General features: G+C 47.2%; 1 protein-coding gene across 2 annotated transcripts in view; it reads right to left on the reverse strand.

The window, feature by feature from the left end:
- Window positions 1-16,737, reverse strand: part of PLEKHM1 (pleckstrin homology and RUN domain containing M1) — a 49,519-nt gene that overhangs the window by 15,688 nt on the left and 17,094 nt on the right. Inside the window, exons 6-7 of one of the 2 annotated variants that reach the window (XM_060082107.1) lie at window positions 12,625-12,760; window positions 2,588-2,849 (exon numbers count right to left, since the gene is read on the reverse strand). In XM_060082107.1, coding sequence (XP_059938090.1) covers window positions 2,588-2,849; window positions 12,625-12,760 — 398 coding nt within the window. Of the gene's footprint in view, window positions 1-2,587; window positions 2,850-12,354; window positions 12,761-16,737 lie in introns of both variants that reach the window. The other variant, XM_060082106.1, reaches the window with a different exon arrangement.

Raw genomic sequence — 16,737 nt, forward strand, 5'->3', positions numbered from 1 at the left:
GACACAGCTGAGCCCCCCTTCCCTTGGCCCTTCTCAGCCGTCACTGGCCCCCCTCCCATCTCCCAGGCTCCCCCTCCTCTCGCCGGCCTCTCGAGGCTGGAGGCCCCGGGCTCAGCCCTGGATTCTCTTCTCTACTGACACCAGCTTCCTAGCTGATCTCCCCCGGTCTCGGGGTTTTATGCCAACAACTCCCCAGTTTTTATCTCCAGCCGAGACCTTGCCCTTGAACTTTAGATTCTGATCTTCAACTGCTCTGTGTATGTCTAATAGGCTTCTCAAAGTTGACATGTCCAAAAACGAATTCCTGATTCTCCCACTCCAAACCCGCTTCTCTCCTGAAGTTCCTCATCTCATAAAATGACAAACTTCATCCTTCCAGCTACTTCGGCTAAAAACCTTGGAGTTATCCTTGATTTTCTTTCTTTCACGCCCCACATCTAATCCATCAGCCAATCCTCTTGGCATATCCAGAATCTTCCTCCACTTCACACCGCCTGCACCACTACCTCAGGGGTTCAATCCACCGTCATCCCTGGCCTGGCTTATGGCCGTGGCCTCCTAACTGGTCTATGTCCCCTTGTAGCCCTTCAACAAATGAGCCAGTATGAGTCCCCCTTTCAAAAGACAAGTCAGATCACGTCTCTCCGCCCCAAACCCTGCAAGGCTGCTGTATCCCTCAGAGCAGAAGCCAACGTCCTTTCTGTGGCCCATGAGACCCTCCGTCACTCTGACCTCATCTCTAACCACCCCCCTCCCCATCTCCTCTGTTCCAGCTACTCTGGTCTCCGCTCTTTTCCTGGACACGCCAAGTACTTTCCCATCACAGGGCCTTTGCACATGGTCTCCCCGCTCGAAACACAAAGATCGTCTCGTGCCTTCCTCCTTCCCTTCCCGATTTACTATTCTCCACAGAAATTATTATTACCTGCCCACACTGTACGTTTACTGGTTTATTTGCTTATTTCCTGCCTCTCACACTAGAATATAAGTCTCATGAAGATAAGGACTTTGCTTTGTTTCCTGCTGTGTCCCCAGCACCTAGAACAGTGCCTGGCATATCACAGATGCTCAGTAAGTATCTGTTGAGTGAGTAAGTGAGTGCGTGTCTATGTACCACACACAGCCCAACGCTCCCTGTTCCCTGGGGGTCAACTATCCCCTGAACCAGGGGGTCCAAAGGACACACACGTCTGTCTCCCAGCCTGGACTAGCCTTAGAGATTTCAAACCATTGTGTAGGGTCTTCCCACCACCCTTCAGGGTACCTGATGATGTAGGCATAAAACACACCTTCTCTGGTACGGTTGCAACCATCACATGGGCTGAAAGAAAAACCTAAAAGGAGGCAGCATGGAGACCAGGGCTCTGCCCAGAGTCCCCGAGCCAGGGACCCAGGAACCTGGCCAGAATTCTCCGCTGGGTCATTTCAAACAGAAAATGAGGAGAGAAAGAAACTGACTCTAGAGCACACGTGTTTGTTTGTTTGTTTCTGAGGGTTACAGAAAAATTAGGTTATGGTTATTTAATGCTTTCTGGAATTTCACAGGGTGTGGAGATCAAGGTGGCCTCACTGTAAACTGCACATAGAGGACACTGAACAAACAGCAGATCTAATAAACCCCATCAGAGCTGTTAAATAAACTAAGAGAAAGGCCTTGGGAAGGAGCAGTTGAAACACCTGGGCCTTTAAGAGGCGGGGGTTTGCTCTGGGCTACAGACAGAATCACGATGTCTATATACTCATAAGATTATCTTACGTATTTATGTATAATCATAAGATTTATAGGAGAGTTTCAGGGAAGATATTTTCCATTTCAATATATGAAACAGTATTCGTGTATTCTATAGGCAGTTTTGAGCATTACTTTATTAACATTTTATGGGAGGGACTTCCTTGGTGGTCCAGTGGGTAAGACTCTGCACTCCCAATACAGGGGGCCCAGGTTCGATCCCTGGTCGGGGAACTAGATCCTGCACACATGCCGCAACTAAGAGTCTGTATGCCATAACTAAGTGTCCCCATGCTGCAACTAAGAGTCCACGTGCCGCAACTAAGACCTGGCCCAGCATGCATGCATGCATGAATGAATGAATAAACAAACAAACAAACAAACAAACAGGGCTTCCCTGGTGGTGCAGTGGTTAAGAATCTGCCTGCTAATGCAGGGGACACGGGTTCAAGCCCTGGTCCAAGAAGATCTCACATGCTGCGGAGCAACTAAGCCCATGTGCCACAACTACTGAGCCTGCGTTCTAGAGCCTGCCAGCCACAACTACTGAAGCCCATGCGCTTAGAGCTCATGCTCCGCAACAAGAGAAGCCATCGCAATGAGAAGCCCGCACGCAGCAACGAAGACCCAATGCAGCCTAAATGAATGAATGAATGAATGAATAAATAAATAAATAAATAAAGATTTTATGAGAAAATGTAGTACTCTTCCTGAAATGCTTTCCTGAATTACTCAGCAACGGTGCTCCTTATTACATTTTGAGATGAGGTTTTTCTTGGGAGAAGACACTGCCCAGTTGGTAACAGAAAAGGGGACTTTTGAACTGCTTTCTGAAAGGAAGCCTGCAGAGTCGCCTACCCATCTGCCTGCGATGCACCACCCTGAAGTTCTTATGCTCCGGCGTTGGGGCGGCCTTGCTTCTCCTGCTTCCTGGGGAAGGCACACAAGCTTTGTCTAAGGCCTCCATGGAACAGCTTCTTCTTGGTCCTTGCGTGAGGAGACCAGGCCTTGGCTCTGGAGTCCCTCTGGGAGAAGTCACGGAAGCATGGGAAGGGCTCTCTGTGGGCTGTTCCCGGGGAGGCCGGTAGAAGTCATCTTCTGAGATCCAGCTCGTGCTTTTCTATTGGGAAAGAAGTAAAGACAGGTTGGGTTTTTTTTTTTTTTTTTTGCGGTATGCGGGCCTCTCACCGCTGCGGCCTCTCCCGTTGCGGAGCACAGGCTCCGGACGCGCAGGCCCAGCAGCCACGGCTCACGGGCCCAGCCTCTCCGCGGCACGTGGGATCCTCCCGGATCGGGGCACGAACCCGCGTCCCCCGCATCGGCAGGCGGACCCTCAACCACTGCGCCACCAGGGAAGCCCAAGACAGGTTGTTTTTAAAAACATCTTTATTGCAAGATGGAAGAGATATGGGAACATATGTAAAATCAACGCATTGAAAGCATGTAATTCAACAGTTTTCATGTGTTCACAGAGGTGTGCAACCATCACTGCAATCTAAGTTTAGAACATTTTCACTGCTCCATAAGGAAACCTCGTACTCATCAGCAGTCACTCCCTGTTTCCGCTCAATGCCTCCAGTTCTAGGCAACCGATAACCTACTTTCAGTTTCCAGAGATTTGGCCATTTTGGACATGCATAAACGAAATTTTATAACATGCGGTCTTTTGAAACTGGCTCCTTTTCCTTAGCATGATGTTTTCAGGGTTGATCTATGTTGTGGCGTGTATCAGTACTTCATTCCTTTTTATTACCGAATAGTATTCCAACGTATGGATGTACCACATTTTGCACATCCACTCGTCATCAGCTGATGGACATTTGGGTTGTTTCCACTTTTTGGCAATTATGAATAATGCTGCAGGGAACCTTGACATACAAGTTTTTCTATGGACACTCGTCTTCTATTCCCTTGGTACATACCTAGGAGTGGAACTGATGGGTCATATGATAACTATGTTGAAGTTCTGAAGAATTTCCAAACTGTTTTCCTAAGTGGCTGCACCACTTTACATTCCCACCGGCAACATATGAGGGTTCCAATTTCTCCACCACCTCTCCATCATTTGGTATCATCTGTATTTTTGATTATAGCCATCCCGTATGGCTGTAATAAGAAATGCAATCTTATGGTTTTGATTTGCGTTTCTCTAACATCTAATGACACTGAGCATCTTTCCATGTGCTTATTGGTCATTTGTATATTTTCTTTGGAGAAAAGTCTATTCAAATCCTTTACCCATTTTTAAATTGGTTTATTTGTTCTCTTGTTCTTGTGTTATGGGTTGAACTGTGCTCCACTCCCCAAAAAAGATATGTTGAAACCCTAACCCTCAGTACCTCAGCATGTGACATTAGGTGACCGAATGTGGAAACAGCGTTGCTGCAAATGCAGCTAGTTAAGATGAGGTCATCCTGGGGTAGGGTGGGCCCTTCATCCAGCGTGACTGATGTCCTTATAAGAGGAGAAAAGACACACAGAGAGAGAACACCAAGTGAAGACAGAGATACAGAGGGAGGCCACCATGTGATGATGGAGGGAGGGCCTGGAGTGATGCGTCTACAAGCCAGAGAATGCCCAGGATTGCTGGAGACACTACACGTTAAGAGAAAGGCGTGGAACAGATTGTTCTTCAGAATCTCCAGAAGGAACCAATCCTGCCTGCCTTTGGATTTGGACTTCTAGCCTTCAGAATATCAGATACACTAGCTCCCCTTTATCTGTGGTTTCACTTTCTGCGGTTTCAGTTACCCACAGTCAACTGTGGTCCAAAAATATTAAGTGGAAAATTCCAGAAATAAACAATTCGCAAGTTTCACACTGCGTGCACCCTGAGTAGTGTGGTGAAATCTCGCACCATCCTTCTCCATCCCGCCCGGGCCGTGAATCATCCCTTTGTCCAGTGCATCTCACCCATTAGTCACTTAGTTAGTAGCCCTCTTGGTTATCAGATCTCCTGTCATGGTATCACAGTGCTTGTGTTCACGGAACCCTTATTTTACTTAATCATGACCCCAAAGCACAAGACTAGTGATGCTGGCAATTCGGATATGCCAGACAAGCCGTAAAGTGCTTCCTTTAAGTGAAAAGGTGAAAGTTCTCAACTTAATAAGGAAAGAAAGAAATTATATTCTGAGGTTGCTAAGATCTACAGTAAGAATGAATCTTCTATCTGTGAGACTGTTAAGAAGGAAAAGGAAATTTGTGCCAGCTTTGCTGTCACACCTCAAACTGCAAAAGTTATGGCCACAGCGTGTGATAAGTGCTTAAAGGCATTAAATTTGTACAATAAGATATTTGGGGGGGGGCAGGCCACATTCACATAACTTTTATTACAGTATACTGTTATACTTGTTCTATTTTATTATTAGTTATTGTTGTTAATCTTTTACTGTGCCTAACTTATAAATTAAGCTTTATCATTGGTATGTATGTATAGGAAAAGATACACTATATATAGGGCTAGGTACTATCCATGGTTTCAGGCATCCACTGGGGGTCTTGGAACGTATCCACTCAGATAAAGGGGAGCTACTGTAATACATGTCTGTGGTTTCAAGCCATCCATTTTATGGTCTTTTGTTACAGAAGCCCTAGGAAACAAATACAAGTTACAATGTTTTTTTTTTTAATATTCTGGATACTAGGCCCTCGTCAGATACATGATTTGCAAATAATTTCTCCAATTCTGTGAGCTGTCTTTTTACTTTCTTGATGGTGTCCTTTAAGGCAGAAAATTTTTAAATTTTGATGAAGTCCAATTTATCTATTTTTCCTTTTGTCTCTGTGCTTTTGGTATTGCACTTAAGAAACCATTGCCTAAGCCAAGGTTACAAAGATTTTACTCCTATGTTTTCTGCAAAGAGGTTTACAGTTTTAGCTCTGACATTTAGGTCTACAATCAATTTTGAGTTAATTGGTTTTTTAAAATAATTAATTAATTAATTTTTGGCTGCGTTGGGTCTTCGTTGCTGTGCACGGGCGTCCTCTAGTTGTGGCGAGTGGGGGTTACTCTTTGTTGTGGTGCGCGGGCTTCTTCTCTTGCTGCGGAGCACGGGCTCTAGGCGCGTGGGCTTCAGTAGTTGTGGCACGCAGGCTCAGTAGTTGTGGCTCGCGGGCTCTAGGGCGCAGGCTCAGTAGCTGTGGCGCACAGGCTTAGTTGCTCCGTGGCATGTGGGATCTTCCTGGACCAGGGCTCAAATCCATGTCCCCCGCACTGGCAGGCGGATTCTTAACCATTGCGCCACCGGGTAAGTCCTGAGTTAATTTTTGTGTAGGGCGTGAGGAAGGGATCCACCTTTATTCGTTGGCATGTGGGTATCCAGTTGTCCCAGCACCATTTGTTGAAGGGATGTAGGGTTTTTCAGCACTGCTTGTAGGGTCTGAGATGAGGGAGGCGTGGGTGAGCAGGGCCCAGAGACCTCACTAGCTTCCTCTGCCTCTGCTGCCCACTTCCGAACAGGCCCCTGCGGCTCCAGGCAGCCAGGGCCTGGCCCTTCCCTTCTGTTGCTGTGTCTCTCCGAGTCTGAAGTTGCTCACTGGCTGAGGAAAGTGGGTGGGTCTGGGGTCAGGAGGCTTGTAGGAATGGACTCTACCTCCTTTTCTTCACTATTTCAAGTGCTCCCTGCCTTTCCGTGCCTCAGTGTGGAAGAGCAGAGGTGAGGAAGCTGGCTGGGTGCCTAAGTGGCTGTCTACACAGAGGAAATGGGTCACCTGAGAGGTGGGACGGCCCAGCTGTTTTGTTAAGTGCCACCGACCTCATCCTGATGTTGCTATTTCCAACCCCTAAATTAAGACTGCCCTCCCTGCTCCCGCAGACAGGGAATGGGGGAGCAGGGCTGGAGCTACACAGAATGCCCGGAAGGACTGGTTTGGACAGTTTAATCCATTCAGATGCTGCCAAATTCCTTAAGCCAAGAGTGGCGAGTTCTGAGTCAGGAGCTTGGAGGTGAGCTGGGGGCGGGGGCGCTCACAGAGCTGGGCCTCCAGAGCTTCCTCCCCAAACCCTCAGATTGGCAGGTGCTTCCTTCTGCCAGTGACAGGACAACGTGTCAATCAGGGTGACTGCTAGGGACTATTTACAACTCAGGATTCTGAACAAAGCCTGTCTAAGTCATCATGTCCCAGGGGAACTCCCCAGGGAAAATGGGCTGGAGGAGCAATCACATGGCTGTCCAGGCAGCCTCCTGGAGCCTGGCACACACACCTGGGAAACCCTGCAACGCTGCAGCCCCGGATAATGGCCCTAATGGGAGAGACCACTCTCCCTTAAGGCTCAGCTCAGGGGTCATCCATCGCCCTCTCCTGGAAGCTGTCCTTACTCACCCTCAGCCTACACCCCCTCCTACCCACCCCCAGCTGGGTTAGAGACCCCTTCTGGGCTCCCACAGCATTCTGTGTTTACCCCCATCCTGGCACCTACAAAGCTGTTTGGAATGGTCATCCATCTTTGTGCCTGGCACAGAGTTATAAAAGATGAGGGAATACACCTTGACTATCCAAATATCTTTAACATGAAATAACAAGGATGGGGTGAGGAAACAAGGAAGGAGACAGATGTGGATTTTGAGATGGTGTATGCTCACTGGTGAGGGCCTCTCTCTCCTTGGAGGAGAGGGAGACTGCTAGGAAATGTTCACACACCTGGTCCAGTGGCCACAGGCCGGCCACCAGGAAGTGATACTCTAGGGAAAACCTTTTGTTCTCTTAAGCAATAGAGAAAAACAGCAGGAATACTGGGTCCTTGGAGCTTCTGCACATGGGCCTGGACTGAGCTCTGCGGCTGTGCCCCCCTCCAGGACCCCCAGTTATTACACAGAGCGGGGGAGAGGGCAGCACACCACTGTTTCCCCTCCCCCCCCCAACCTTCCTGCCTCCTGCTCACTCAGGGTCCCATATCTGGCCCGTTCCCTGCCCCTTTAACAGTGGGGGGAAATCACCAATGACAAAGGATCTAAGCCAGAGCAGCACCTGCCGCCAGGACCCAAGACAGAAGAATGCCACTTGGAGTTACTACAGGGACCAGGACACTGTGTACAACGGCTAAATCCCAGAGAGGGGTCTGGCAGAGGAGTGAGATGTCAGGTCTCTGGACCACTTTCAAAAAAATCCCTTTTGTTCAGTCTGTCCTCATTATGTCAGGCCAAGGGACTGCCTGTACCCCCTCCTGGGGGAGGGGACCACATGCCAGAGGCCAGTGGTCCATGAGGGCAGTGATTAGGGCCAAGTCTTAGAATTCAGACTGTCCTCTGGAAGTTAAACTGAGAAACCAACTCACGACCTTCCGGATGCCACAAAGGCAGAGTCACCCTAGTTTCCCCACGCCTGTCCTTCCCAGCACTTATCACAAGTGTAATTATGATGCAGATAGTTATTTGTCTAACATAGTGTCTGTCCCCAAGGGGCAGAGCCTTTGTCCTGTTCCATCGCTGTACCAAGTGTAGTGCTTGGCCCATAGCTGGGGCTTTTAATTAAGTTAATTAAAAACAAAGTTTTAAAGAAAGACTGAATGGCTCTCGGGATTATAAAACTTGATAGTGACTCCCTCCCCCCCATAAAGTGTCAGATAAATAGCAGTGACTAAATGACAGAAGCATAGAAAGATGAGAATCGCAGGGGCAGCACTGTGACTATCTCCTGAGAAGGGAATGGACGGACGCACAGCTCCCCTCTAGAGACAGACTCCGGGAGGGGCGAGCATCCAAGGTTCTCACGCTGAACTCGGCACGCCGTGCTTCGATTCCACGGTCCCCAAGCAACGCTGCAGCAACCAGACTCCCCTGATGCCGGCCAGGAGGTGGAGGGTGACCTGGTCAGACCAACCTGCCCGCCCCAAGCACCTGGTGGAGCACTTCTCAGTGTAAACTTACAAGCTGGCATCTCGGGAGTCTCTGGACAATTTGAGAACTATTCACTGATACCTATGCTTTCCCAGGTACAGTGCTCAGAGCTGACACTATAGAAGTGAACGTGCGACTTCCCTGGTGGCGCAGTGGTTAGGACTCCACGCTCCCAATGTAGGGGCCCCGGGTTTGATCCCTGGTTGGGGAACTAGATCCTGCATGCATGCCACAACTAAGAAGTCCACATGCTGCAACTAAAAACCCCACATGACACAATGAAGACCCCGCGTGCCGCAATTAAGACCCGGTGCAGCCAAAGTAAATAAATAAATAAATAAATTTTAAAAATTAAGAACTTCTGTTCAACAAAAGATACCATTAAGAGATTTAAAAGGCCAGCCATAGACTGTAAGAAGATATTCGCTATATACATATATTTTTCTCCAGTAAAAGACACATCCACAGTATATAAAGAGCCCCTACACATCAATAAGGAAAACACATACAACTCAATTTAAGAATGAGACAATTATAGTGAGGTGGATGGACCTAGAGTCTGTCATACGGAGTGAAGTAAGTCAGAAAGAGAAAAACAAATACTGTATGCTAACACGTATATATGGGATCTTAAAAAAAAGTGGTTCTGAAGAACCTAGGGGCAGGACAGGAATAAAGACGCAGACGTAGAGAATGGACTTGAGGACGTGGGGAGGGGGAAGGGTAAGCTGGGACGAAGTGAGAGAGTGGCATGGACATATATACACTACCAAATGTAAAATAGAGAGCTAGTGGGAAGCAGCCACATAGCACAGAGAGATCAGCTCGGTGCTTTGTGACCACCTAGAGGGGTGGGATAGGGAGGGTGGGAGGGAGATGCAAGAGGGAGGAGATATGGGGATGTATGTATATGTATAGCTGATTCACTTTGTTATAAAGCAGAAACTAACACACCACTGTAAAGCAATCATACTCCAATAAAGATGTTAAAAAAAAAAGAATGAGACAATGACTTTAAAGGATACTTCCACAAAGCAAATGAAAAGGTATCAATATCATTAGTCATCAGTGAAATGCAAATTAAAACCACGGTGAGATACCACTACACACCTACTAGAGTGGCCAAAATGTAAAAGATTGATAATACCGTTGACTATGATAAATAGCAATGAAAATGCTCATATATTGCTACTGTGAGTATAAGTTAGCACAAGCAGTTTAGAAAACTGTTTGGCAGTATCTATTAGAGCTAAACATATGCCTACCCAGTGACCTGGCAATTCCATTCTTAGATGTACACCCAGAAATGAGTACATAGGTTCACTGAAAGGCAAGTACAAGAGTGCTCACAGGGCTTCCCTGGTGGCGCAGTGGTTGAGAGCCCGCCTGCCGATGCAGGGGACACGGGTTCGTGCCCCAGTCTGGGAAGATCCCACGTGCCGCGGAGCGGCTGGGCCCGTGAGCCATGGCCGCTGAGCCTGTGCGTCCGGAGCCTGTGCTCCACAACGGGAGAGGCCACAACAGTGAGAGGCCCGCGTACCACAAAAAAAAAAAAAAAGTCTGTGACAACTGTAATCTGTTAGAAAAAAAGAAAAGAATGGGCAAATGTTTTGAATGGACATTTCTCCAAAGAAAACACACAAATGGCAATAAGCATTTAGATGAAAAGATGCTCGATATCATTAGTCATCAGGGAAGTGCAAATCAAAACCATAATGAGACGCCACTTGTCACCCACTAGGATGGCTCTAATAAAAGCAAAAACAAAAAAAACAGACAGTAAGAACTGTTGGTGAGGATGCAGAGGGATGCACTGCTGGTTGAAACATAAAACAAGGCAGCGGCCCTTGGCAGTTCCTCAGAAGGTTAAATATAGTTACCCTATGAGCCCGAAATTCTACTTCAAGGTATGCATCCCAAAAAGTTAAAAACATATGTCCAAGCAAAAAATTCTACATGAATGTTCACAGTAGCATTATTCATCACAGCCAAAAGGTAGGAAAAACGCCAATGTTCATTAACTTATTAATGGATAAATAAAATGGGATACATCCGTCTGATGAAATCTACAATGGGATATTGGAGTGAAGTCCTAACACAGGCGACAACATGGATGAAACACTGTGCTGACTGAACGCAGCCATCACAAATGTCACCTATTGTATGGTTCCATTTAGGCAAAACGGCCAGAACAGGCAAATCTACAGACAAAGGAGATTAGTGGTTACCAGGGGTGGAGCGGGGTGAGGCAGGAGGGGAAAGGGACAGGAGTGATTGCTAATGGGTAGGGGGTTTCTTTTATGGGAGATGAAAATGTTTTAAAATTAGACTGTGGTGATGGTTGTACAAACCTGTGAATATACTAAAACAAACTGAATTATACACTTTAATTAGGTAAATTGCATGGTATGTGAATTATATCACAATAAAGCTGTTAAAAAAAGAGAGTGGAGGGCTTCCCTGGTGGTGCAGTGGTTGGGAGTCCGCCTGCCGATGCAGGGGACACGGGTTCGTGCCCCGGTCTGGGAAGATCCCACGTGCCGCGGAGCGGCTGGGCCCGTGAGCCATGGCCGCTGAGCCTGCGCGTCCGGAGCCTGTGTTCCACAACGGGAGGGGCCACAGCAGTGAGAGGCCCGCGTACCGCAAAAAAAAAAAAAAAAGAGAGTGGATATGCCTCTTCTATAGTCTATTTCATGGCGCTGGCCCATCCTGAGTTATAGGATCTGGAAGCCACAGGCCAAAGGAGAGATGTGTGTGGATGGAACTGAAAGAGCAAGACTATATCCCCAACACAAGCCCTAGACAGCAGCTAGGATGAGCTCTGGGTTTTATGTGTCTGTGTCCACGTGCACTCCAATTCCTACTTCTGCTTTTCATGACCCAAGAACAAATGTGAAATGGCACTAGAGCCTGGGTTCACAGCTTGACTACTGCTTCCCGGGGCCCACAGTTCCAGCCTCTACCCTTGGGGCTCTCTCCAGGACAGTCCCAGGGCTGGCTTCCTCCAGTCATCAACACACTGGATTTGCTTATTCTAGAACAGCGCTGTCCCACAGAAATACAATGCAAACCACAGAAGTCACCTTAAATGTTCTAGTGACCACATTTTAAAAAAACAGGTGAAATTTAATAATATATTTTATTTAAAATATATATTTTAAATGTTTTAACATGATCAATAACCAAATTATGAATGACACATTTGACATTCTTTTTTTCCTACTAAGTCTTCAAAATCCAGTGTTTATTTTACTCAGCTTATCTCAATTTGGACGAGCCATGTTTTAAGTGCTCCAGAGCCACATGTGGCTAGTGGCTGCCCAAGTGGACAGTGCAGCTCGAAATCTGGTTCGTGTTGCAAAATGAGTATTTTCAAAGCCTGGTGCTTTATGAAAATGTTAATTTAATAATAACAAGTACTGAGGAGGAAACCAAAGCTCAGTGAGGTGAAGTGTCTCGCCTAAGGGCATAAGGGCATAAGGGCATAACCCCTGAGTGGCAGGGGTTAAGAGAAGAGAGTCTGCAGTTGGGTGAGAATTAGCTTCTCCACAGGGCCCATGTGCAGATGACAGGAGACACCCATGGGAAGAGATGGGCGCACAGCCTGTCTCACATCCACCACTCACACCCCAAATCACCACAATGCTATTAATACCAAACCATGCAGGGCGAGAGGCTCAGGGGGAAAAGGCAGAGACCACTCGGGGTCACTAGCTGAAGAAACCCTGCACCGCCTCTGAGACATGAACCAACACCCCCCAAAAACACCCAGCTTGTACCACTCACCGGACTGGTGGGTGAGGGAACCACAAGGCTCAGCCGAGGTCCATCCTCCTCCGGAGGCTTCCGCTGGCCACTTCCTTGGCCAACTGCTCTGGTCGCCTCCCTCACAGGACTAGGAGGCTGCTGGCCTGCAGTGCTCCCCGAAGGGACAGCTTGGGCAATGCCTGGCTGTGGCCAGCCCAGGGCGCCAGGTGCCTGGGGAAGCGGCTCCTGCTTGCGGTCCCCATCTCGAGTCCCAGGGGATGCTTGGGCGGGGCGGGGCTCTGCAGGTACCTCAAAGTGCAGGGGTGTGCTGGTGTCCAGGCCGCGGAGGGCCAGCAAGGCCTGCAGCGTGGGAACCTCCGCTTCTTGGCTCAGTCTGTTGGTTGGCACAGAGTTTACCTGGGCTTTGCTGAATTCCGACAACACCCTGGAAGTTTTTAAACAAAGAAACCTGTGTGACAGGGTTGTCAGCTGGAATGCCCAAGGCTAAGTGGAAAACTGCTATTTTGTGATTGAACAAAAAACAAAAGAAAACAATCCCCAACCCCTTAATCATCGCTGTGCTCCCAGCTCACACACACAGACACTCCCACCAAAGTTGCTCCCCAGCTCACAAAGCAGAGGAAAGGACTAGAGGCAAATGGGAAGTGACAGCCTTTCACCCTCTGAACAGGCTAACTGTGGACCTGAAGAGTCGGCTCAGCCAAACAGCTGTGTGGCCGGTCCCTGCCCCAAGGCGACCTCAGCAGTGCCTCGGTGAACAGCATGTCTCAGAGCTGGACTCCAAGACTCCGCTCCCTGGGACACGGGCTTGGGTGAAGTGAGGACGCGCTTTGTTCCTGGAACAGTAACTGGGCAGCAGGGTCGGGGTGAGGGGCTGGGTGTGGATCCAGAGAAGCCTCAAACCCCCAGAAGCTGCTGCTGGAGCACAGTGCATACAAGCTGTGCAGTGTGTGTGCCCATGTACACGGGGATGTGTTCCTGATGGGAGTGGCACTTTCTGCCCCTCAGTGGTGAGTCTGGGGCCGGGGGAGCCAATGTCACTACCTTTGTGTGCGCGCGCACACACACACACACACACACACACACACACACACACTTCTGGGACTTCTGGAATGTGCACTGGCTAGTGGCTGCTCCTCCCTCCCTCGCCTGAGGCTTCCGAGAACCCAAGTTCTGTTTCTGAAGTAAACCTATTAGCTGTCTCCACCTCTGCTTATGAATCCAGTGAGGACATCAAGGGCAAATGCAGGTTCTGGTGGCAAGAAAGCTGTCCGGAGCCCAAGAGATCTCACAATCGCACGTATCTGCCCTAATGGCTTAGACTGGGTGCAGAAGACACATCAAACTCCCGTTAACGCAGTTATGGAAAAGAGGATTTTAGAACTCAAGTTTTCATCTGATTGTCTTCTAGGTGAGCTCTGCTCTTATTTACACCATCATAACCCCAAACAACATTTTAAGACATTTTAGACAAGAAGAGGTGACCAACCCATGCATTTCTGGGCAACTGATTTTCAACAGAGGTGCTGAGACATTTCAGTGGGGAAAGAATAGTCTTTCAACAAATGGTGCTGGGATAAGTGAATAGTTCCATGAAAAAGAATAAAGTTGGACTCATCTCACACCATATAAAAAAATTAACCCCAAATGGATCAAAGACCTAAAGGTAAGAGCTAAAACTATAAAACTCTTAGAAGGAAAGAGGTGTAAAGCTTCATATCTTTGGATCAGGCAATGGTTTCTTAGGTAGACATCTAATGCATAAGTGACTAATAAAAAATATAATAAAAATATTTGCACATAAAATGTGCAAATATTATCATATATCTGATAAAAGAGTCTAGTACCCAGAATATACAGAGCTCTTACAACTCAACAATAAATAAATAACCCAATTTAAAAACAGGCAAAGGACGGGACTTCCCTGCTGGTCCAGTGGTTAAGAATCCACCTTAAAATGCAGGCGACGCGGGTGTGATCCCTGGTCAGGGAACTAAGATCCCACATGGCACACGGCAACTAAGCCCACGTGCTGCAAGTAGAGAGGAACCCGTGGGCTGCAACAAAGAGCCCATGTGCCACAACTAAGACCCGACGCAGCCAAAAATAAATAAATAAATAAATAAGTAAATAAATAGTACAGATGAACTGGTTTGCAGGGCAGAAATAGAGACACAGATGTAGAGAACAAACGTATGGACACCAAGCGGGCAAAGTGGTGGGGGGGTGGGATGAATTAGGAGATTGGGATTGACATGTATACACTGATATGTATAAAATGGATAACTAGTAAGAACCTGCTGTATAAAAGAATAAAATTCAAAAAAAAATAGTTTTAAAAAGAAAAAAAGCACAATGCTTTCAAAAAATAAACAAATAGGGCTTCCCTGGTGGCGCAGTGGTTGAGAGTCCGCCTGCCGATGCAGGGGACACGGGTTCGTGCCCCGGTCCGGGAGGATCCCACATGCCACGGAGCGGCTGGGCCCATGAGCCATGGCCGCTGAGCCTGCGCGTCCGGAGCCTGTGCTCCACAACGGGAGAGGCCACGGCAGTGAGAGGCCCGCGTACCGCAAAAAATAAATAAATAAATTAATTAATAAATAATAAAATAAAATAAACAAATAAAAAATAAAAATAGGCAAAGGATTTGAATAGACATTACTCCAAAGAAGATATATAAATGGCCAATGAAGACATGAAAAAGTGCTCAAAATCATTAGACAATAGTGAAATACAAATCAAAACCACAATGAGATACTACTGTACGCCCAACAGGATGGCTATAATAAAAGAGACAGAGAGGGCTTCCCTGGTGGCGCAGTGGTTGAGAGTCTGCCTGCCGATGCAGGGGACGCGGGTTCGTGCCCTGGTCCGGGAAGATCCCACATGCCGCGGAGCGGCTGGGCCCGTGAGCCATGGCCGCTGAGCCGGTGCGTCTGGAGCCTGTGCTCCACAACGGGAGAGGCCACGGCAGTGAGAGGCCCGTGTACCGCAAAAAAAAAAAAAAAGAGACAGAGAATAGTAAGTACTGGCAAAGATGTGGAGAAATTGGAACACATATATATTATCAGTGGAAATGTGAAATGGTGCAGCCCCTGTGGAAAACATTTGGTAGTTCCTCAGAAAGTTAAATATAGAGTTATCATGGGACTCAGTAATTCTACTCTTAGGGACTTACCCAGAAGAATTCAAAACATATGTCCACACAAAATACTTGTAACTGAACGCTCACAGCAACATTATTCATAATAGCCAAAAAGTGGGAAAAAATGTCCATTAATTGACGAATAAACAAATTGTAATATATCCATACAATGGAATATTATTTGCCCATGATATGTGCTATATAACGTGGTTGAACCTTGAAAACATTGTACTAAGCGAAAGAAGGCAGTCACAAAAGGCCACCTATTGTATGACTCGATTGATATTAAATGTCCAGAAAAGGTAAATTCATAGCTAATGGGTAAGGGACTTCCTTACAGGGTAATGAAAATGCTCTTGAAGTAGACAGCAGGAGATGTTAAATTCACGACCTTGTGAATATACTGAAAACCACTGAACAGTACGCTTTACAATGGTGAATGTTATCGTATGTGAATCATATCTTGATAAACAGATGACCTCTCAGAGAAAGGTGTAAATGTGTTTGTGGAATAGTTATGGGGGGGACGCAGGTGGGGACTCGCTCTTGCTCTAAAAGCCACACTCTAAAAACAGACCCACAAAAAATCCAAGAGTGCAATTTGCAGCGAGTAGGCAAGGATGAGTTCTGGAAAGAAAGGGGTAGTTTCCACAGGCAGAGGAGGAGGGGCATTTGCTAACCACTTATATGTGTCCAAACCACGGGGCCCCCTTCTGAAATGAACTAGGGTGTCAGACTTTTTACAAGGTCCTCTGTGAGGTCCCGGCTCCTCATGGGCTCCCGGAAGGTGGCGTGGTGAGTGATTAAAAGCAGGGGCTCCCGAGTCCACCTGGCCTTGGTTAACGCATGGCTGTGGGCTCCACAATGTGAACATTATGTTCATGGACTTAATTCCCTTATCTGGAAAATGGATGTGGCATCAGCACCCATCTTTTATGACTGTGACAAAGATTAAGTGACATAATACAGGTAAAGTGCTTAGCACAGTGTCTGGCACAAAGTGATCAATAAATGTTAACCTCATTATCACTGATAAGACTGCTTAGCCTCCGTGTACACAAACATAAACGTGTAAGGAAAGGAACAGATTTACTGAAAATACTCACTAGCATTACCAGAACAGTTATCAATTAGAAGTGAATCCTAACTTATAAGAAAGATTTTAATGACAAGCGTAGACTGGGTGTTAGAATAAGTGAGTGACTTAATGCTTAGAGAAATGTCACCAAACAGCAAGAAGCTTGTGTGATTAATTT

This window comes from Mesoplodon densirostris, chromosome 18 (genome assembly GCF_025265405.1).
Source record: "Mesoplodon densirostris isolate mMesDen1 chromosome 18, mMesDen1 primary haplotype, whole genome shotgun sequence".
Taxonomy (NCBI): domain Eukaryota; kingdom Metazoa; phylum Chordata; class Mammalia; order Artiodactyla; family Ziphiidae; genus Mesoplodon; species Mesoplodon densirostris.